This window comes from Sorex fumeus, unplaced genomic scaffold (assembly GCF_029834395.1).
Source record: "Sorex fumeus unplaced genomic scaffold, SorFum_2.1 ptg000033l, whole genome shotgun sequence".
Classification (NCBI taxonomy): domain Eukaryota; kingdom Metazoa; phylum Chordata; class Mammalia; order Eulipotyphla; family Soricidae; genus Sorex; species Sorex fumeus.
This window is the reverse complement of record NW_026606090.1, coordinates 6446959-6471978: the sequence shown is the minus strand read 5'-3', so window position 1 is coordinate 6471978 and position 25020 is coordinate 6446959. Positions and strand designations below refer to the sequence as shown.

Sequence of the window (25020 nt, the reverse complement as noted above, 5' to 3'; positions counted from 1 at the left end):
GTGAGTGTCGTAAAGGATTGATAGTCTGTGTTTGCATAGTTTCCTCCCCAAAGACTGCCCTTCCTCCCGATTCAAAGCTATGAGAGGCTCTGCTGCAACCAAGAGTGTGTGTGGCTGTAGAGGTACCAGTCAGCAACACATGTCTTAATTACAAAATCTCCTCCCAACAGGAAAATATTACAGGTATGCAATGCAAAGACACCTGTGTCAGTGACAATGCCAGGTTAATGGATGGAAATGGTTACTTAGTGTGACGTACCACATTTTATTCACATTCTATGCATCTGAGTGAAGCTGTCCTAACTATATCTGAATTTACTTCAATAAGAATCTACATTTGGAATCTTAATTTCAACTATAGGTAGAATTGTTTTTAATTTTGCTGTATTATTGAACTAGAAATTGTTCATAGCTTCCGCTTATTTGCTCCCCATTACTGTTTACATTTTCTATCTTTATCACATTATTTCCTTGTAGTTGTTGCTTAGTTTATAAATATATTCCCAATAGTAGATAAAATTTCAGAGCCTGTACATTCTGTTTACCTAAGTTCATATAAAGTGAACATTTCTATAACTTGCCTGGGAAAACTATAGCTAGCAACCTAAATATCAATGGAGCAGCTTAAAACACATGTGCATCTAACCCCAAACAATCTTGAACTCTATGTTATCTTTGACCAAGGGAGGTAGTCCCAGGAGGCTGGGGCACAGGCTGTGCTGGCAAGAGGTTTGATTTGGATCCTGGCATCACAATGCCTCCCAGGCACAGTTAGAAATGATCCCTGAGCTCTGATCCCTGAGCACTGAGCCCACAGTAGCCCCTGAGTACTATCCAGTGTGGCCCATCCCAGCAATAATAAAAATGAAATAAATACTGGGTTGGGGAGATAATATAGTGGTTGAGGTATTTATCTTGCACAAGATTGACTCCAGTTTGATCCTCAGCACCCCACAAAGTCCCCCCAAGTACAGACAGGAGTAATCCCAGAGCAGAGAGCCAGGAGGAAGCTCTGAGTACTACCCAGTGTGGCCCACATTCCCCCAAAGAAAAAATAAGATGAGAAGTTGTCGATGCTTATTTCATGAAATAGCATATGTCAGTAGACACTCAAATTCTATCAACATTTAACCCTCATAAAATTTTTATACAATTCCTCTTAGGAGAAGGACTGGAAAGGTATAGATAATTTACATTCTAGAATCTACCCAGGACATTTTGTGCCATTATTTTCATTTGTTAATTAACTCATTCATCCATTTAATCATTCAACAAGTATTCAGTGAGTCCTACTCACATTATACAGGATTGTCAACCTCATCCTAATCCAACTAGCTTTATTATGAAACACTTGTATACAGAAATATATTTAGGAACGAATGATAGCACTTTGAGAATTTTTATGCCATTTTGTGTAAAAAGCCTTCCAATAAATTTTGATATCAAATATATGTATATAAACTAGATTAAGTAGAAATCCAATAATATTTTATGCAATACTGTCATGATACTCTTAAACAAAAGATAACAGCTTTTAAGAAAATGAGTTAAATTCCATACTATAACCTGGAGGAAAAATTAGGGTGACCAACATATTTTGACCAAAATTAGGGTGACCAATGTACATAAAAGCAACAAAATGCATTACAGGAACATAGCAGATAGGCTAAGCTAAACGAAATGAGAAACATGTTTCTTTCAGCCTCACAAACAGCAGGTATAGCTGAAATATGCATTCTACACAAAAAATTCTATTGTGATTTACAAAGAGATCTGTATAGGAACCACGGAAGAACATTCAAACCCTGTAAACTATTGAAATAGAATTAAAGAAAATGTCACATATTCCAGGTAGTTAGAAGAGCGAACTTGTTCTTTAAAAATAAGAATAGTAATTATGTTGCAAAGATATATAAAAATAAATATATTTTTGTCATAAGCTTACATGTTATCTGTCCATTAAAATCCTAACAAAACTAGAAAAATCAGATAATTACCTCATAACTCTACACATTATTAATTTCTGCAACCTACTGCTGTCCCCTTCTCCCTGCCTCACCTATCTCCTGGCAATTCTCACTGCTGATTAAATTTCTGGTCCTCTATACTCCCTGAATTCTTTACTATATGCTTGGATAGCTCTGACACATGAATGATGAGCACAGTCACATACAAAATGATGCTCAAGGATATGAAAATTTTCCTAGGAATGCAAAAATCAGGTGTACTATTTATCAAAACTGCTCTTATAATAACTAGTGCCCTTGCATGCACTTACTCTGTAAGAGAAAGAAACCAAAAGGCTGAGGATGAGAAGCTCAAAAACATGAATCTAGATACTCATGTGGACCCCCCCCCATCACTGAGAAAAAATAATTCCTCTGAATTTCTAATCTCTTAATCCATAGTATTCTGGTTCCTTAACTTTATGTAACCACCCAGTTATGACAAGAATACTGCATAGTTTTACAATGAGTTTTACAATGAAAGGATTCATATATGAGTATGTATGTATTTATCTATAATCATATATATAGTTTCTGTGTTTATTTATCTCATATGGATAAATTTGATGGATTTAATTATACTTGGTCTTTATAAAGGAAGTTCTATCATTGAAATTTCTATATGTGCTACTCACGGAGTTTTTCTAAATGCTAAGCAATGTTGTTATGAGCTTAACAAAATTTTTTCTTATATTCATTAGCAATATATTTTATCTGTGGGATTAAAAATCCCTTAAAAATAAGACTGACAAGTTTATTTTCTATATAAAATCATAGGAGAAATAGAAAAAGAAACACAATCTACTTATACTTATTGTGAAATAAAATATTCCAGATTCATACAATGGTATATAAGTTGTACAAAGTAAAGAGACAGCATTAGAAAGTTGGCAAACTGAATTATCTTGGTTGTAATTTGTTGTGTTTAGGGCAGAATTTTCCAGACCGGAGCCTTTGGAGATATTCCAATGAGCATACGACTTCTCTGGTATACATTCGCACATATATCATGAAATTTTGTGCTTGAATTTAGTTTCAACTTTAACATTTAATTTAAGGGGTTTTTGTTTGTTTGATTGTTTGTTGGGGGTCACACCTGGTGATGCTCAGGACTGGTCTGCATTCAGGAATCACCCCTGGCATGCTCAGGGGACCATATAAGATGCTGGGGATCAAATCCAAGTTGGCTGTGTGCAGGGCAAGTGTTCTCCTTCAATTGGGAGGTTCCTTATCCATTACAGTCACTGCCTAATACAAAGTGGGCATGCATGCATAAATCATTTGGAAGCTCCATCTCCACCTAGACCTATGGAATTGAATTGCATAAATTCTATTACTGTTTGTTATTTGTTTTGGAAATAATTTAGATTGAGAAAAAAGTTCATTCAAATTCAAGATATTACTCATCAGTTCTTTGGTCTAAGTAGCTTTTGCGCTCTTGCTCGATTTTCTATGTTATGACATAGTTCATGCAATAATAATGGCTAATGTGTGTAATATACCATGAGCGGAGCAGTAGTACTTATTTGCCTCTACTAGCTAATGAGAAAGTACAGAGAGATAATTAATACTTTAGTCCTTGGATGTCAACAAACAAAGACCAACAGGCTGAACAAATGTGAAACATTAGTGTCAAGAGAAAATACAAAGAAACGAGCTTAAATAAATCTCGGCACAACTGATAGTGCCTGTTCATATGCCATGAATTATTCAACAGTGGCAACATTTAAGTACCAACATCATGTTAAATTAATCTTGTTAATATTAGTAATGACAAATAGTATTAGTAATTGACAAATAATCCCGTTATTTGTCAATTTATTCGAGGGGGCGCCAGTAATATCTCTATTCTTCCCAGCCCTGTGATTTTAGCAACCTCTCCTTACTCATCTTTCCCAATGATTGAAGGCTCTTTCAGGGTTGGGGGAATGAGATCTGTTATAGTTACTGTTTTTGGCACATTGAATACGCCATGGAAGGCTTTCCAGGCTCTGACCATGCAGGTGGAATACTCTTGGTAGCTTGCCAGGCTCTCCAAGATATATATATATATATATATATTTTTTTTTTTTTCTATGATTTGTTGCCTACTGTCTGAACCACATCAAACATGGTGTGGTAATTATGAAAAATGGGTAGGATGTGTCTTATGATGTGTGGCGTGCACCGTTTGGAAAACAGCCTGGAGCGTGGCAGCGGTTGGGTAGTGGAGGTCGGCTGCCTGGGCTGGATCCCCAGAGCGGGGAGGGCTCTCATCCACCTCCCTCTGGTGTTCCCTGACTGAAAACAGCCTGGCATGGAGTCTGGTGGCACGGTTATGGGAGCCTCATTTTATGCTCCCTTTTGGGAAAAGCAGCCATGAGTTCTGGAGGTTGGATGATAAGGAGATTATCTGGCTCTGGCAAGGAGTGGCTTATGGGTGTGACCCTGGGGTTTATATTTATTAGAAATTTATAAACCTACTTAGAAATATAAATTTCACTGAAATTACCACTATTTTTCATAATTGTTTTCTTCAAAATAAATGTATAAAACATCAACACTCGAACACCACTGACAGGATAAGACATAAATAGTTAACGGTGAATTTCATAAAACTGCGGGCATTAGCATGTTTTAAAAAAGAAGCAACTCTCCAGGCCTTTAATTGGAATCACGGCAGGGTAATGGTGATATTCAGAGAGTTAAACTTAGTTTCCCAAAGATGCCTGATTTGTCTTGTAGGTTCTTTTCAATTTAATTTAAGTTTCTCAACCAGGGAGCAGCTAAAATGATTTGTGGTTTCATAAAGCATTCTGAAAGGCCATTTCATTGGCTATAGAAAATAAACTGAGAATCAGATTCTGTCTGCCTAGTCTATGATAGAAAGCCACTTTCACATTGCACCATACAACTTTTATTAGAAATTGCTGTATCACCATAAAACCAAACTCTTCCCTGTATTTCTGGTCATGCTCAGTGACTAATATTTATACTATGATTAAGGCATGCTTTAAAAACTTTCAAGGTCATGAATCTTCACATCAATATAATTTCTTTATTTCCAAAGGCTAATCGCTTCTCTTTTAAGAAATTTAGATCATAGAAAAATAAATCCTTCATGTCTTCAGATGCTTATGGTTAGAGATTTCAATTATATAAACTATGGTTCTATCAGTCATATTTAATCCAATAGCAAAAAAATAATAATTTCTGATAAGAAAAAACAGCACCATTTTAGATGAATTTTCCCATTTTGAGGGGTATGATATGTTTTATTTATATCTTGCTAATACATACACATCCAAAGACACACTTACATTTTATTTAGAGTAATAGGAAAAAGTACTTTTTTTTTTATAGTAGCATCTTTATAAAGAGCAAAGTTATTATTTGTAGCGAAGTTTGTATTTCAATATTAAGGGAGTGATATATCCAATATCTAGTACTATTATTTGTTTATTTATGTTTTTGCTTTTTGGGTCACACCGGCTATGCACAGGGGTCACTTCTGGCTCTGCACTCAGGAATTATCCCTGGCGGTGCTCAGGGGACCATATGGGATGCTGGGAATTGAACCCTCAGTCAGCCACGTGCAAGGCAAATGCCCTACCTGCCATGCTATCACTCCAGCCCCTAATACTTTCATTTTTATTGTTTGCTTGTTTTCTTGGGCACACCCAGAAGTGCTGACAGCTTGCTCCTGGCTCTAGGCTCAGGGATCATTTCTGTCAGGTTCAAGGGACCACATGAGGTACCAGGGATTGAACCTAGGTCAGCTGTGTGAAAGGCGAGCACCCACTGTTCTCTCAGTGGCCCGTACTTTCAGATTTTCATATTTTGGGTTTTTTATTAGAAAATTACACGGGTAAGTTTGAAACTACAACCTTAATTTAAATGAATTAAATTTTAATTACTGCAGGAGAGATAGCATGGTAGGGTGTTTGCCTTGCATGCAGCCAACATGGTCGACCTGAGTTCGATTCCTCCACCCCTCTTGGAGAGCCCAACAAGCTACCAAGAGTATCTCGCCCGCACAGCAAAGCCTGGTAAGCTACTTGTGACATATTCGATATGCCAAACACAGTAACAACAAGTCTCAAAATGCAGATGTTACTGGGCTTGCTCGAGCAAATTGATGACAGTGCCAGTGACATAACAAAACAAGATACCCTCAATAAAACACACGCTAGGGGCTGGAGCAATAGCACAGCAGGTAGGGTGTTTGCCTTGCATGTGGGGCCAACCCGGGTTTGATTTCTAGCATCCCATATGGTCCCCTGAGCATTGCTAGGAGTAATTCCTGAGTGCAGAGCCGGGAGTAACCCCTGTGCATTGTCGGGTGTGACCCAAAAAGCAAAATAAATAAATAAATAAAAATAATAAAACACACAGTAATGTCTCAGATGCTAAAATAGTATCTTACATAATTCAATTACTGAAAAAAATCAAAGGAATTTTGTTCTTAAACTCTTAATTATCAAATAAATTAGCTAACTTTCATGAATTGTCATACATTTTTCTTGGCCTTATTTATGAGTTAACTCATTCAATATTTACAGCAGCCTGTTGAATGTATTCTATCACACCTCATTCTACAAGTAAATAAAGGAAATCATGTCAAACTAAGGAACTTGCACAAGATTATCATTAATAAGTAGCAAAGTCAGAATTTAATTTTCTCTTTGGAAAAACTGTTTTCCCATTTATGCAGACAATGTTGATCTCCAGCACCACATATGGAACCCTGAGCATCATCAGGGAACTCTCCTAACACAGAACGAGGAATAGTGTCTGAGCATTGACAGGTTTTCCCAAACCCCATAGTCCCCCAAATATAATTTAAAAAACATTTCAAGGATTATTATTCCCTACCAACAATACTGGTATTTTCATTTTGCCCACCCAAATCAGTAAAGCAAATGGTTATATCCAGAAATATGCAATATGTAGTCAGGTCAGATTTGTTTAAAGCATTTCCAAAAATTAGAATAGAACATGACACCATGAGCTTCCATACCAAGAAGATACAATTCAAACAAAGATAATTTTAGATATTGTTCTCATTTCTGCATTGGAGAAACTATTTGCCTAACTTTTTTTTCCCCAAGAAGAATGATAATCTTGTGTTATTCTGTCATTACGATATATCTAGGCAGAGATTTATTTTTCACATTATTCTCTTGTATCCTCTTTATTCTGAATTGGAGAATTGCTTTCATTGATTTGGGAAAAGTCAAAGCTATTATTGTTTTTGAATATTGAATCTGTACTATCTCCTGGGTATTTGATCAGATTCACTAGTAAAACTGGAGATGTTCATTCCCTATCTTAAAATGCCATCGACATGAATTGATAGTCTGTTACCAAAGATACGAGTAAGTCCTTAGAACACAGAGAGATTGGGAAAATAAACATGGTACCATAGAATTATAATAACATTAAACAAAGAAAATATTCTGAAAAAATTATTTTATGCAAATTGGGCTGGAGCGATAGCACAGCGGCTAGGGTGTTTGCCCTGTATGCAGTTGACCTGGGTTCGATTCCTTTGTCCCTCTCAGAGTCCAGCAAGCTACTGAGAGTATCCCGCCTGCATGGCAGAGCCTGGCAAACTCCTTGTGGCATATTCAATATGCCAAAAAATAGTAACAACAAGTCTCACAATAGAGACGTTACTGGTGCCTGCTCAAGCAAATCGATGAGCAAAGGGAAGACAGTGCTACAGAGATACAGATGTAAATTAATGAATTTAAATAATATTTTAATTCATCAAGACTATATGATAAATATAAAAATCTAAGGCTCAAAAAAAAAGCCAGAGTTTTATAATATAGTGCAGTGTTAAAAATTCTGAGAAATTGACCATGGAAGATATTTAAGCATACCTCTCATAGGCCAAACACACGAAAGCATGGACTAGAAGACAAAAATTTAATAAAGATCCAGAAACCACAGTGGTCTGGCCACCTGCTTGTATGTGTCCAACCCATATTCAATCCCTGCACCACATATGATCCTGCGCTACCCAGAGTGACCCAAGTAGATGGATTCCAGTGGGCCCAGGCCCAAGTAGATATCTAGGAGATATCCCTGAGTACTACCAAGTGTGGTCCCCAAACAAGCCCCCAGGTCCCCCCACAAAAACCCTAAGACAAACAAAACAAAAAGTACAAAAATGTTTGCAAAGATACAGAGGATTTGAATTGCTGGAGAAGACCTTTGTAAATACCCAGGAATCTGAAAACAAAAGCACTGCATTTTCCCATACTGCAACTTCCAATAAATTTCAAAACACATAATCATGGAGAATTAGATATGAGTTAATGATTACTAAAGCATGGCATACATTAGAAACAATTTAAAAATGCATTCATGATTAATCCAGGAGGTAAGATAGGAAGTAATGACAGAGCCTTGTATGCAACTGACCCAGTTTGATCCCCAGCACCTCATGGTCCTCTGAGCACCACTCGCTACCCTTGGAGGCACCTGATCACCCCCAGGGTATCCCTTAGCATCACAGGGTCTCAGCAGCACAGCACAGGTGAGTCCTAATATTGAACCATCAGCCTCTTGATTAAGACCCCCGGGAGGAGGCCCTGACTTTTTGATAACAGCTTGGGAGGCATTCACCCCAAAGAAGAGTTAGAACAGTCATATGTGAAGGTATATTGGCATTTTGGTGGTAGGGATGTATTCCTTGCATTGATAAAAGTATATTTGTATTCTTTCCAAGCAATTTACCTCCAAATATAAATCAAACAATAAGAAGGGGGAAAAGTAAGTTATAATCAAATGTCATTATGATAAAAGTGAGAACTGAGAAACCAATTCCAGATGAAAAATAGAGACTAGTGATATAATACTGACTTATATAAATTATATTATTTTATATATATTTTATATTTAGTTATATATAATATAATAGCACAGCGGGTAGGGCGTTCGCCTTACAAGCGGCCAACATGGCCGACCCGAGTTCGATTCCTCCGCCCCTCTCGGAGAGCCCGGCAAGCTACCGAGAGTATTCGATATGCCAGACACAGTAACAACAAAGTCTCCAATGGAGACGTTACTGGGCCCGCTCGAGCAAATCAACGATCAACGGGAGGGCCTTTACCTTTTTTTATTATATAGTATATAATATATTATATATTATATTATATAATATATAATTTATATAAAATATATAAATTATATTGCTGGTAATATCTTCTGGTAATATTTTCTGAAAAAAGAAATAATAAGATGTATGAGATTTTTCTGCCAATTGAGTAAAGATTAACATTGTTATAAAATTTTTATGTGTTAATTTTCTCATGTGTAACTATGTTAGGATTATTGAAGAATCCCATTTTCTGAGGTATCTACAGTTGAAATGGTCTGCTTTGCAACTTTCAGTAAAATTTAAGGAAAACTTTGACAATCATCATGGTCATTAAATACAAGAAAAGCTTTTCAATATCTAAAGGTCAGGATTCACAAATAAGATTCAAGATACAATTGACACTGCCAATGTTACAAATCTGACAGTACCAACAACGGAGTGAATAAACACACAAAAACTGAGGTTTTATGGAATAGAGTTGAAAGCACCAATGCGGATGAATCTAAGAAATAAAAGAAGTGGAAAATTGCAGAGTCTATGTCTAGTAGCACTCAAAATACTAGTTACCACCCTAGGGTAGGAGGTGGGAATGGGTTTACATATGCCGTAAACTAGTGGTATGTGCAAGGGTGCCACTATTATCATTTAAGACAGACAGGCATTATACATGTTCTTTGCAATGTATAAAATGTTTTAAAATTATAGTAATAAAGGAGCACATTGGGAGAACATTTAATTTGATAAAAAAAGGAAAAAGTGGTGGGTTGAAATGATTAAATTCAGCAAAGAGCAAAAGGGCTAGGCTCAGAATAGACATATAAATGATGAATTGAATGAAAATAAAATGCAGTCGATCACTGCTTTAGTAGTTTCATCTATTATATGAATAATTATAATATATTCTTGCTGTCTCCAGATTAAATAACTGAGGTACTTTCTTTTCTTCATGATAATTTCTTTGGCTGCAGAACACAATGTACATTTCTACAGGCAATGTAAAATAAGGAAAATTTTGTTTTGTTCTTTGTTTTATCCTTTAGTTGTTCTGATCATGTAAAACCATTTTGTGGTATATTTTTTATAAGTATTAACAGAACACAGAGGTATTAGCTGAAGAGATTCTTTATATTTTTAGCTAATGAATTGTCTAATTAATTCATTGTGATATATTTAATCTCAAAGAGTCAGACAATATGTGAAGACATCAGAAAATACTCCTTAGAGTGTCCTGGGAATATGCATTGTCCCAGAGATTTTGGAGGGGGTTAGCATGGGGGTGCCGTCATGGGATTGTTTTTCTACCTTGATGAGACTTGGCCTGCTTGGTTACTTTCACCAAAGTATTTTCTAACATTTTCTCTTTTCCATGGAGACAACTGCTACAATTTGAGTGGCAAAATTAAACTCATGGACTTTAATTGTGTTTTTTCCCCTAGTGGATCAAAAGACTGCTCTCTGCTCAGTAATTATATTCTACTGTAAACTAACCAAAGTGAGTCTCACATTAGTGTTAGATTCATTATTCTAAAGCCTATGTTGAGTGCAAATGAATTAGGGAACTATCTAATTTTAAATTAAGATGTTATTTCTTTATAAAAAATCTTTGAAAATTATTCTGAGCAGACAAATTCTCACTTGTTAAGAATTTTGTTTAAAACTTATTTCATTTATCTATTTGTTTAGTGGTTTGGGAGCCACATCTGCTGGTGCTTAGGAATTACTCCTGCCTCTGTGTTCAGGAATTACTTCTGCTGGGCTGGAGGTGAGGGACAAATAGAATGCTTGGGATTAAACCTGGATAGGCCAAATGCAAGGCAAGTGCCTTGCACGCTGTACTCTCCAGCCCTCAAATTTGCTTTTTAAAGTAATAAAGATTGAATAAAATACACTTAAATATAGATTACACTTACAAAAATAGATATGCTCATAATGAACACTATCACCAACAATGGCAGAAAAAGGAAATTCTTTTAGTAGAGTACAATTACTGAGTACTAAAATAGAAAAGTCAACATTCTTGTTACCTTGATAAACACTCCACATCTCAGGAGTTCAGTAATATTTATGACCCAGAATCATTTGTATGTCGCGTTCATGCTGGAACCACATCTGGACTGCCCCAACCTACTCCTGGTGCTGTGTGCAGGGCATCACTTCTGAGGAACCATGTGGGGTGCCAGGGATTGAGCCTGGTAGGGTTGAGTGCCAGGCAAAACTTCTTACCTGCTGTACTATCTCTCAAGTCCCATCACAGAAATAAGAAGGATTATATTGCAAATTTTGATTAAGGAAAAAAATGAAATACTCCAATTTTAAGAATCATTGTGTCTTTCCTCCTGTCAAACAGCACTGTTGGCAGGAAAGCATTTTTGAAATTTTTCAGTTTTGATGACTTCCAGTGTGTTCTTACTGAAGTTTTTCTGCTTTCTTTCTTACGATCTTTGATACTCTTATCTTGACATATGAAATTCTTTCTCTCTGTATGAAATGACCTTTCAACTTATGTTTAGTAAAGGATCCCCCACTGTAGCACGCGACCAGTTGCTTTCTTTCTGGATTCATATCTCATTAATGTTCAAGATTCAGATCACAAGTATTAAGCTGAGAGATTTCAAAGTCAACACTGCCACCTGTGACAGCATCAGAAAATCAGCAATTAGTTTTAAAAATACGTACTTTTGGTTGATTCCTATTAAATATTTAGATGTTGAACAACTGAAGTCAATAACCCGAAAAAAAAAACAGTTCGACAGAATTTTTCTCTATATATGTCATTTTCTCTGCCCCCAAATGTTACTTCACCCTATCTCCACTTTCTTCTCTGTTCCCCACTGCACATGAGCCCAAGTCCTGCCAAGTCTGCTTCTGTGCAGGCTCTCCAAAATCAACAGTCCCTCCTAATTGTTTCTAAGCTAAGCAGAGTCAGCCCTACAGAACTAGAATTTTCCTCTTCCCATCTGCTTTAAGGCTCACTATAACATTCAGCACTGAGTGGCTTTCACTGAGAATTAGAAATATCTGATCTGACAGTTTGAGGGGGTAATATACATGTTCAACATTAGTTGCCAAGTATTGACACTGAAATTGAAGCTAACCCCAAACCATTGTTTCTTGAGAAAAACTTATTCATGGCAGACAGTCTGGGTTTGATTTTAGCTCTGCCACTTATTCATTAGACAAGTCTCCAGATATTGATAATCCTCATTATGTTCACTTAGAAAATGTACAAGATATTATCTTTTGGTGTTATATTGAATGACATTGGCAATTACTGAGCACAGTGCTTAGAGCATGTTAATATGTTGAATAAATACTATTAAAAAGTAGAACAATTATTTTACCTAGAACACTGCTATTGGTTCTTTAACATCTAAACAATAGCTCTCTGGTTCAAGCAATATATCTTCCCAACTCTGATCATGTTACTTCTGACTCAATATCTCAAAACAAAATCAAATGGTGTACTGTCAACAAAATAAAGACCAATCTTTATGTAACATTCTGCATCTTCAGCAATGAGTGTGACTACATGATATTTACTTTCTTATTCAGTCAATAAAAATGAACTGCAATTCCTAAAAATGCAATATTTTCCACCATATCTTATTGAGCAGATCTAGAGGTCAAGAATGCATTTTCTCATGTGATTTGCTAATGATCTGTCAAACCATCAGAGATTCAAATGGCTCCACCTCTGAAATTCTCCTACTTACTAGGAACATAATTGCTGCTCTTCCTTTGTTCCCATTGCTCACAGTAATTTTTTCTTGGCATCACTGCCTTCTGTCTTGTAAAGCAGCTAATTGTGGATATGTCCTCTATGGCTAAAAAGGTAAAGGTAAAGGTAAAGGCCCTCCCGTTGATCGTCGATTTGCTCGAGCGGGCCCAGTAACGTCTCCATTGGAGACTTTGTTGTTACTGTGTCTGGCATATCGAATACTCTCGGTAGCTTGCCGGGCTCTCCGAGAGGGGCGGAGGAATCGAACTCGGGTCGGCCATGTTGGCCGCTTGTAAGGTGAACGCCCTACCCGCTGTGCTATCGCTCCAGCCCATGGCTAAAAAGAAAGAACATAAATCAAAACTGAGTGTTTTACATATGTATGCTAACTTTGTCATAAAGAAAACCTTTGAATGAGAAGAAAATGATTTTGATACTTAATAATATGAAGTTAATATATAAAATCAATTTTTTTGTTTAAATGAGCAATCTGGAAGGGGCACGAGTGGTATATCTTTTGTTCCTGCTTACATACTGATGCACCATCTATTGGTTTTTTTTTTTTTTAATTTTGGGACATACATGGTGGCGGAGTTTAGAGGGATGTGTGTAGGGCTGGAGACTGAACCTGGTCAGGTGTGTGCAAAGGCAAGTGCCTGACCCAATGTGCTATCCCTCAAGCCCCTATCTGCTGATTTTTTAAAAAATTACTAACATTTAATAGGACAGAGAGAGAGCTCAATAGCTTGAGCATGGGCTTGATTGCATAAAGACTAGGTTTGATCTGTGCATGTTCCCCTGAGCACTGCCAGGGCTATAAGGTGTGGGGTCAAACAAACAAACAAACAAACAAACCTTAACACTTGACTGAGTTAAATGTCTGGTTCAGAAGAGGAAGTGTGAGGTCTTTACAGTGAAATTCTCCATAGAAGAACTGCTCTGATTAGCTCTATCTTCTGGCTATCTGCTTCCAAGTGTGTTTGAAGTTGTCTGAGGTCATGACTGACTTTGCAAAATACTATATATATATGCAGCTTCTTTATTCAGCCAAACCTAACAATGACCACATAAATGTCATAATGACTGGTAAATCACTATAACTCGGTTTCATAGAAAATTAATTATTCTTTTAATACACATTTGAGGGGCCTTCCTTACTTCTTAGACAATTCAACATTATTAAATCACACCTCTAATGCTTGCATCAAGACACCTAAAAATTCCGTGAGTTTCTAAACACCACCATATCAAGTTGAAGATCAGTGTTTGCAGATGGTACCTCCTCTCCTGTACTTAGTTACTTTGCTGCAGACCTCCTGCATCCCAAGAGCTATACATGTCCTGCATGCCAAATGCCGTGGACAAATATTGTCAATCCTATCCTTCCTCTGTGAGTTGCAGAACTGACTTCTGTGCTATTTTTTTTTTCTCAAGAAGAAAACATCTACCCACAGACCTACAGTCCAGGGTCTGGTACCTTTAGTTGCCTGTGAAGTGCCTTCTATGATTGTGGGCCCACCGGCATACACCACTGCCTAACCCTGAGGTTCTAATTGCTGACTGAACACTGACTCACAAAAGAACATTCAAATGAAGCTGGATTGACAGCTGCACGGGCTTGCTGATATCCTCCCACTTCCGGGTCTGTTCTGCATTGCAGGAACTATCCTGGTCTCGAAATGTCACCTCCAGATTCCAACAACCTCTTACCAACTTTCCTGGCTTGGTTCCCATTTTGATAGTGACTTCATTTGGCCTGAGATATCAAGGAGTTGATGTATTTGTTTTGTTGTTGATTTGTCAAATAAGAGAGATCTATTTTCTATTTTAGTCACAAAACAATAGACAACAAAATACATTTGTTACTGCCATAGCATCTCTTGTTGATATACATAGCAAAAATAATTTCCAATTTTCCTAAATCGTTTCTTTTAAAAAATATATGGTTATTTTTAACCTTATCTTCATTATCCTCTTTTCAAATCATTTATGCAATAAATGATATTTATAAAATAACAATAGCAGAAACTTTCTAAAGTATATTCACTATGTTATTTCCTTGTTTAAAAGGTTTTCAAAAAATAGCTTTCAGAAGTGACCAAAATACACTTTTTTTTGTATTCTTAAATGCCCCATTAACTCCTTTCTTGCTCCCTTACTTCCATTTTTTTCTCGAATCATTTATTCATTCCTTAATTTTGGGCCACACTAGACAGTGCTCAGAGATTAGTCCTGGGGGCTAGGGGCACCATATGGGAAGTGAACCCAGGTTGGCTGCATGCAAGGCAAATGCTCTATCAGCTATACTATCACACCAGCCTCTAAATGTTTCTTAATCTTTAGTAACTAACACTTTTTAAAAAATCATCCAGTATATAACATTATTAGCTTTTTGTATTTTAAATATTTAAATCAACGGGTTTTAGTTCAGGCAGTAGTCAAAATAAGCATTAAAAACATCCAATTTAGTGATATGTCTAAATTGCTTTTCCTTACTTGTCTTGATACCAATATAGATATTTTTAAAAACTACTATGGAGGGAAAGGGATAAAATCAATTAACCCATTTTCCACTTATTTTGGGGTCCAGACCTACGACATAGATTAATTTTTTTAGTTTGTCTCATTTTCTAGTTTGTTATGTATAACAAAATGAGTGCAACACCTATTTTGAAACAAAGCTTAAAACTACCCTTATGTTATTCTCTCCTATGATAACAAAATAATTCTGTAACTAATTTTCTTCCCAAGAAACACTAAAACAGAGTATAAAATTGTCAAATGTTTTTAAATAACATCTTAGGTTGGCATATAATTAGATACGTGGGAAAATCTGCCTCATCTCCTAGTTCTGGAGTTAACTCATGTACATGAAGATGTGAATTAAAATATTAGGTCATTGGTTATTCATGGACTCAGTTAAAAGAGAAACCACTATTTGCTGGGGTCATTAGGTAATTCCAATCTCAGGAGAAGTGAAAATCTTATTTTGAAATATAGACATATTCTGGGAAAATATTTTCATCCAAGTATAGTAGTGGAGTAAAGAAATCAATGTAGACTTTAATACAGCATTGTTAAAGAATAGATAGTAGACTAGCCTGTTAGAAGCAGTGAATATTAACATTCAGCAAAATACACATTGAAAAGTTTAACCGCATTGTACAGTCATATGATATTAAAACAAGAAGTGTGAATAGTTAAGTACATAATAGATGTACTTAAATATAGTTATTAAAGGTAAAGGTAAAGGTAAAGGCCCTCCCGTTGATCGTCGATTTGCTCGAGCGGGCCCAGTAACGTCTCCATTGGAGACTTTGTTGTTACTGTGTCTGGCATACTGAATACTCTCGGTAGCTTGCCGGGCTCTCTGAGAGGGGCGGAGGAATCGAACTCGGGTTGGCCATGTTGGCCGCTTGTAAGGCGAAAGCCCTACCCGCTGTGCTATCGCTCCAGTGAGTATTCTCTAAATTATATGTATATATATGTATATATATAATTATATATATGTATATATAATTTAGAGAATACTCACAAGTAATGAATGTCCTATAACTTTCTCAGTAAATGTAAAGTCATAGAAAGATGAATATATTTTCTACCCAGAGGGAAAATAATGTCACAGCATTGTCAGAATCACAAAAATTATTGGTAGCATCAATAAAAATTTTTCTTTTGGAAAAATTATATTTACCATGTCCACATCTAACTTTGTAAAGACTTATTGGGAAAGAAAATCTGTCTTGGGAAACAATGAAAAAAAAATCATGTTAACTTTACCAAATTTCTTTGACTAAAATAAGTATTTCAAGAAGACACTGTTTTATTTTTTTTATGTAGGAGTACTGCTATTTATTCAGTCACTGATTAGCTGATTGAATTGGACATGAACTCCACCTTACTTTTTTTTTCATAATTTTATTTATTTTCTTTCTTCTTATATTTATTTATTGAATCACTGTGGGAAAAGTTACTAAGCTTTCAGGTTTAAGTCTCGTTCATACAATGATCAAACACCTTTCCCTTCACCAGTACTCATTTTTCACCACCAAGAACCCCAGTATACCCCCCCGTCCAACCCCTCCAAATGCCTGTGAGGCAGATGATTTCTACTTAACTCTTCTCTACACTGATTACATTCATAATTTCGACAAAAGATGCGCCATTATTGTTTAGAATTTCCCTCCCCCCCAAATCAGAATTGCTGAAAGGACATTGTGAAATACTTTGTTTTCTATAGCTGGGTTCCGGGGCCGAGACCTCCAAGCCTACTCGAATTGGAGTCGAGCATCTTCCACCCAGATCCTCCAAATTCCAGTAGGCGGGGGTAACACCCACCACCTGGCCCCCTGGCGCCGTGTAATCCCATCAGCGGCCAAGACTCAGAGACTTTAAAATCCAGAACCCGGAACCGCGCGGCCGCATTCGCGGCCGCGCGACATCTTAACAAAACTTTTTTTTATGACATCTTATTGTCTTATTCCTACTTTGGACAAACTTGCAGGCTATTGAATGTAGCCTGCCCACAGGGCAGAGTCTGGCAAACTCCCCGTGGCGTACCAAATATGCCAAATACCAGTAACAATGATGGGTCTCATTCTCCTAAATAGCCTTGAATATAATCTCAGGGCAAGGATGAAAGAGACATTACTGGGGCCTGCTCGAGGCAATCGACGAATAACAGGATGATGAAATGAAATGAAATGGTTATGAGAATCATGTAATTTCAAGTGGCCACAATAGCAGAACTCACGATTTTGGATTTCTGCAAAGAGCCAGATAATTACGAGATTGGTTTCTGTACGTCTGGAGTTATGGCCGTACCAGAGAGCCACTTGTGGGGGGCAACTCGTAACCTCTGAAGGGCGTGAAAGACGAGCCAGCACCGCCCCCCTTCCCATGAGGCTGCAGTTGTCCTGTCACCGCCAGCCTATACCTGGCTTTCCTATAAGCTCTGAGGCAGCGGCCACCTTGCTGCCAGGGGTGGGGGGGAGCGGAAGGGAGCAACACCCTTTCCCTCCTGGGGAGGCATGGCACCGTAGTTTAATGCATGGTCAATTCGATTTTCTGCCACAAGATGCTGGGCTCTAGATTAAGTCCTTTTGCCTCTGGAGCCATGGCCGTGCTGGAGAGCCTCTAGTGGGGGGCAACTTGTGACCTCAGTAGGACGTGAAGGACGAGTCTGTACCTCCCCCCCTTCTCAAGAGACTGCAGTTGCCCCGTCACTGCTGGCTCATATCTGGCTTTCCAATAAGCTCTGAGGCGGTGGCCATCTTGTATGCGGTCCGGATGCATTTCTGCCAAAAGCCGCTGGGTTTCGAGATTTGTTTCTGAGTTTTTGGGATCATGGCCGTTAATCAGCTTGATCAGGATCCAGAGAGGCCATTTGTAGGCTGCAACTCGGGGTCTCGTTGGGATGGGGAGAAAAGAGCTGGTTCCACACCCATCTGGTGAGGCCCCACGTGTCTTTTCACTGCAGGCCCAAACCTTAATGTCCAGTGGCCTCTGGAGGATGGCAGTTACCGGGCTGCCAGGGGCAACACTCCAAGGCATGAAACCTATTTCCACCTGGAGTGACCCAGTGCCAGTAACCTACTGCAGGAACAGGATGCATTTCTGCCAAAAGCCTTTGGGTTTCGAGATTCATTTCTGAGTCTCTGGGATCATGGCCGTTAAGCAGTTCGATCAGGAACCAGAAAGGCCATGCCTCCAATTATATAGCTGAGCCGGAGGTGGTTTATGGGTGTGTCTCCCACATACCTAACTTTTGGCCATTTACTTTCTTGGTAAACTTTGCTCCAAGTTTTTGGGGTCTGGCCAAAGGCACAGCCGCAATTTTGGGGTATCTGAAAGTCTGACGGTACCATCACATCATCTGTTGGTGATGCACTCGCCTCACAGGTACAGATTGACCTGCTGGCAGCACCATACCCACCAGAAGACACTGTTTTTATATATCTGCCTGGTAAGACTTTTTTTCATTATAATTTTTATAATCAAAATAACTTTTACCTTCCCTAAAATGCACTATTGGTTAACTCCTACCACTTTTGGAATGATAATTACATACAAGTAACTAAATGCCATATGAAAACAAGTTGCTTTTATAACCAGGAAAAAGCAAGTGCAGGTATATAAGCTGACTAGAGACATAGATAGTACAGGAAGCACTTTATGAGGACCACAAAAATATCATTTGAAACATTAGGCTATGTCTGATTTCTTGATAGTGAACACTGAAAAATCTTTCAAAGCATAATTAAGTCTATTTGATTCTGAAAATTTATAAATCAAAGGTAAACATTTCTTACACATTGAATAAGGGAAAATCAACAATTATATAAGTCAATAAATATGTCTGATATTAACTTTTTTCTTTCTTGGAAATGGACATATTAATCTATGTGAGTGGAGTTGGTTGGAAAGAGCATGATGGAATCAGATGAATTTTGCATGGTTCTAAAAGAAGCGAGATATATGATAGAGTAGGTCTGCAGAACCACCACAGAGTAGAAAGAACATGGGCTTTAAAGTTCAGTTAAAAAAGTTATATTCTTTTTTACTACATCACATAAGTGTCTTTTTAAAAAAAGTTTATTCTTTGTCAGTAGGATCCAGAATCTTTTGGTCAAAGTAGGAAAGCAGATAAAAAATGGAAAAATGCAAATAAGTTTTTAGCAATAGGAGAGGATGGCATTGTGGACAGAGACACGTTTGGATTTATTGCTAAACAGTCCCTATTTTGGTGCCCAGTTCCTATAAGGTAGTTAAGGGAGAGTCCAATTAGGTCTATATTTTAAAAAGTCAACTGAGTCACTTCAGTTTTCTCATTTTTGTTCTATTAATGAGCAGAATACTTCAACTCTCTCTTTTGGAATAATATAGAAAAATATCATCAGTAGGTAGTACTCTTGATCTTGAGAACTGGAAAAGACTATGGGGAAGAATCAATTTGTCTCTATCTACCAATATATGCAACAATAATCACATGGTCTATCATGAAAGCAACATGAGGATGAAGGAAGTCATGGGAGTCTTCAGAACTTTTCTACATATAATTTTTGGTTCTTATCCCCCAAATCATATTCACCCCAAAATAAAAATAAATACCAAAGATTGCAACTAGAAATTTTCTACTCAGAAAATCCTGCTTTCTTGAAATTCACATTTAAATTAGTGTTTTATATCTAAGATTTACATATTTACACATACACTCACACTATAGTATCTACTTTCAAAAGAATGAGCTTTAGATTTCTCTACTTATTACATGGCTCCTGTCTATGTTAAATTTAGGTATTTTGTATTTATAAATTTTGATATCCTATCATTCTGTTTGTGACTATGCCATTGGATAAACCACTGATTATTGAATACTGAATGCCTTGCGGTGAATAACTATTTGTTTTTCTATCAAGTGTAAATTGAACCACATAATTCAAACAGTATTTATTTATTTTTTAATTTTAATAGTGAAACACCATGAGGTACAGTTGTAGACATACAAATTGTTGTGCTTGAGTTTCAATTACATAATGATCAAATACCATCCCTCCACCAGTGCCCATTTTCCACCACCATGGGTCCCAGTATCCCTCCCACCCCCCATCTCCCCTATCCCACCCTGCCTCTGTGACAGGGCATTCCCTTTTGTTCTCTTTCTCCTTTTGGGTGTTGTGGTTTGCAAAAGAGGCATTGAGTGGCAATCGTGTTTGGTCTATAATCTACTTTCAGCATGCATCTCCCATCCTGGGCGGATCTTCCCAACACCCTTTATTTGGTGCTCTCCTCTGTATCTGAGCTGCTTTTACCCCTCGCACGTGTAGCTGGCCTCCAACCCATGGAGTAAACCTCCTGGTATTTATCTCGGCTATTCTTAGAAGTTAGTCTCCTATTTTGTTACTTTATGTTCCCCAGATGAATGCAATCTTTCTATGTCTATCCCTCTCTTTCTGGCTCATTTTGCTTAGCATGATACTTTCCATGCAGTACCACTTCTATGTAAATTTCATGACTTCATATTTTCTAAAAGCTACGTAGTACTCCATTGTGTAGATGTGCCAAAGTTTCTTTAACCAGTCATCTGTTTTTGGGCACTCAGGATTTTTCCATATTCTAGCTATTGTAAAGAGTGCCGCAATGAACAAACAAGTGCAGATGTCACTTCAACTATACTCTTTTGCCTCTCCGGGGTATATTCCCAGGAGTGGTATTGCTGGGTCAAAGAAATGTAGCAAACACTCCTGAAATTTATATGGAACAATAAGTCCCCAAGAATAGCTAAAGCAATTCTTGGGGAAACGAAAATGGGAGGAATCAACCTCCCTAACTTCAAACTCTACTACAAAGCAGTAATAACTAAAACAGCATGGTACTGGAACAAAGGCAGAGCAGCAGACCGATGGAACAGGGTTGAATATACTGACATCTCCCCCCAAACATATGATCAACTAATCTTTGATAAAGGAGCAAGAAATGTGAAGTGTAGTAAGGAAAGCATCTTTAACAAACTGCGCTGGCAAAACTGGATGGCTACATGAAAAAAACTGGGCTCATATATCTCTCCTAACGCCACGTACAAAAGTAGGATCAAAATGGTTAAAGACCTCAACATCAGACCGGAATCCATAAGGTACATTGAAGACAAAGTGGGCAAAACCCTCCTTGACAATGAAGCTAATAGTGTCTTCAAAGATGTCACACCACTGGCCAAGCAAGTGAAAACAGAGATAGACAAATGGGACTATCTTAAACTAAGAATCTTCTGCACCTCGAAAGAAACAGTGACCAAAATACAAAGGCATTCTACAGAATGGGAAAGTATATTCGCTGAATACACACCTGACAAGGGGTTGATATCAAGGATATATAAAATTACTGGTTGAACTCCACCAGAAGAACACATCCAACCCCATCAAAAAATGGGATGACGAAATGAACAGAAACTTTCTCAAAGAAGAAATATGAATGGCTAAAAGGCACATGAGAAAATGTTCTACATCATTAATCATCAGGGAGATGCAGATCAAAACAATGATGGGATACTAATTCACACCACAGAGACTGGCCCACATCCAAAAGTACAAAAGCAACCGGTGCTGGCGCTGATGTGGCGAGAAAGGGACCCTCCTTCATTGCTGGAGGGAATGCTGACTGGTTTAGCCCTTTTGGAAAACAGTATGGACGATTCTCAAGCAGGATTAATTTTTAAATAAAAAATATTTTAGATTTTATGTGGCTTATGACATGAGAATTAGGATACTTTCTTCTTTAGGGTTTCAGGATAATAAAATACTTCAGGAATTTTTTGAATCATGTGACTACTTCTTAAATTTATGATTTTGAAATTAAGATGAAAGATGTTATGTAAATTAAAAGAACTGTGAATATAGAAATAATAAGAAAAAGATAAGATTTTTATGCCAAAGAAAACAAGAGGAGTCACACAAAACAGTGCCCAAAATGCATTATTTGCATTATATTGTGCATCTTTCCGTGGTTAGCTGAAAGCAGAGTTCAACAGTTTACATGCAGTGTGAAAATTTTTCCTAAAAAGTAAATTTACTTTGCTTGTTTTAATTATACTTGTTATTATGCTCAGAAGATTTTAGAATAGGGAAAAAGCAATTATTTTGAAGTGATATCCAGGTTTTATCCTGCTTAATAACAGAAGTCCCAAAGAAGTGTCATGGTTTTAACAATCTATCTCCCTTTAGAGGTGGTATACTATTGTTTTCAAAATTATTTGCGCATAGAATAAATTTAACAAGAGAGAAATAAGTGAGAATATTGAGTCAAGATTTCTTTTAAAAAAGGAGGGATATTTTCAGAATCACCTACCTAGCTTTTATATGAATAGTAACATGGTTATACATTTAGTTTTATCATTACCCAAAATTGTTACCAGTAACACTTATGTGTTATCCTAGACAATACAACAAACTAATAATAGTCACAGTGATGGGAATCTTATGAGGTCAAATCCAATGCACATCCCCTAAGAAAAAAATTGTAAAAATAAGACTAGACTTATTTGAGGCAACCGAATGGTAGTGAGCTTCTTTACAATCTTGCATTCCAGCCATGATTGTTGAACTAATGCTGATAAGGCAAATGAGTTCAGAATAGATTTCTATGACTGGATTAGTCTTGTTGCTGAAAACTGTAATGTGCTAGAATAAACAGAACAGTTTCATTGAGGTTCTACTTGGGAAGGGAAAGACAGAAAATTATGAAGATTGTTTCGATATGCCCTTGGATGTATTTTGTCTTTCCTATCTCTGAAGCATCTGAAGTGTGTGTGTGTGTCTATGTGTGTGTGCATGTGCACACACATGTATGTGTATAATATTAAGACCTAATTCAAGATTTTTTCGTTGATATTTCATTTAAATCTACAGAGTCCAAAGCTTTTTGAATGACAGCAATCTACAATATTCAACACTGATTATTTTCTTCATACCACAAACTGAATAAAATAAAAATGATGCAATTTTAGAAATATTCTTACCTTCACATCTTTGACATTCATTCGTGTTCCTTCCTTCCCAACAAAGATATCATCGATGTCTACGAGAATGTACCTGTCCAAGGTCAATGTCAGCCTCTTCCCTGACAGGAAAGAGATGGCATCTATGAAGATGAGCTTGTGCAGCCAAAAGTTCAAGTTGTTGCCAAAAAGAACTCGCTGAATACCATCATGGAGCCCCAGGTCCTGAATCACTGTGGCATAAAGTGGTTTGTTGGACAAGGATGAAACTGATTTTTCTGTCTGTAATTCAGTTAAAAGCACTGGCTGGTAGGTTGAATGATTATATTGGAAAATAGTCCAGTCTTCCCCAAGAAGTGGACCTTTTTCCACGTTGGGGGCTTTGGTAATATGCAGCAGAGGTGACTGAGGGTTGACAAAACAGTCCTTTAGAGCTAGATTATTGAAAAGGTTCAATGGAAACCCTTTTAATTGTGTACTTGGTAAGCTGTTCTCATTGGCTTTATGAAAACCAATTATACTAACACTGTATTCCACACAGTATTTTTCTAGTAGCTCTCTGTTCCATGAGTCCATGCTGACGTACTTTAGAATGTTTTCATAGATCACTAAGATGTATTTCCCTTTGCCATTATCTGTAAGAGGAGGGATGTCTCCCTTGCCGGGGGCAATGACCATGTGGTATGGAAATCGGCTGGACTCCAAAATAGCGATGATATCTTGACCGAGTTGAGAGTATTGGCTCTCCACAAAGAGGAGAACAGTGGGATTGGTTTTAGACGTATCAATAGGTCGAACTGTTTTCAGCTCCATTGATCGATAGGGTAGAACTTTGATGTCAGCACATTCTCCTTCTGTAGTGGTTTCAATAAGAGCCATTTCCTGTTTGAAGCCAGAGTAGAGGAAATAGGCAGAAATGACAATGCTCACCAGGCAGAAGGTAGCTAAGAGAACAATCAATGTTCGAAAGCTTCTCCGAAGTTTCACAATAAGATTCATTTTAAAAAAAATAAATGCAGCCTCTACAGCTCTGGTCTAGTTCCTCATGAATAAAATATGAGATGGTGCAAATACCACTTCCCAAAAGTTCATGTAACCATGGCAAACCATGAAATATATTTGAAGGGATCACAAACAAGTTAAAGCAGGGAAGGTGATGGACCCGGATAATAAAATGAAAGAGATTTGGAATATGTCCAAGGTCAGGGATTGTTGTAGAATCCTTGAAGCATCATCTGAAAAACAGGAGAAAAAAAATGAATGATGACTAGGAAAAAAACGAAATAATTATTCATGTATGTATATACATATGTGCTGACATATAAGGAACACATCAACAATGATTTAATATGCTAACAAAATATCAATATCTGGATATTTAAAATATGTCTGCAGTGACTCAGAATATGGTGGAGTTTTTAACTTTTCCTCAAGAATACAGAACTGTCTGATATTGCCAGAATAGACATATATAAATATTTAGTGAGATCACTATTTTAAAAGAGGTAAGAGGGAAAGCTTCAGTTTAAAGTGTTAATTATCATAAAAGTTGCTTCTGTCTGACTGGTTGACATTTAAATATATTATTATAGTTAAAGGTATAATAGAATAAATATTAAAAGAGAGTTGGAATTTTCAAAATGTCCTTATTCCTCTCTAGCCTTTTCCTAAGGTCCCATCTTTCATTCAAAAATTGATTTAGGCAGCACATAATCAT

At 37.1% G+C, this 25020-nt stretch overlaps 1 protein-coding gene across 1 annotated transcript in view; it reads right to left on the bottom strand.

Moving 5' to 3' along the window:
• The window catches only part of NDST4 (N-deacetylase and N-sulfotransferase 4), a 244223-nt gene extending 219829 nt beyond the window's left edge, over window positions 1–24394 (bottom strand). Inside the window, exon 1 of the mRNA XM_056116854.1 lies at window positions 23325–24394. Coding sequence (XP_055972829.1) covers window positions 23325–24302 — 978 coding nt within the window. The 5' untranslated portion in view covers window positions 24303–24394. The remainder of the gene's footprint in view (window positions 1–23324) is intronic.
• Window positions 24395–25020: the final 626 nt, after the last annotated feature.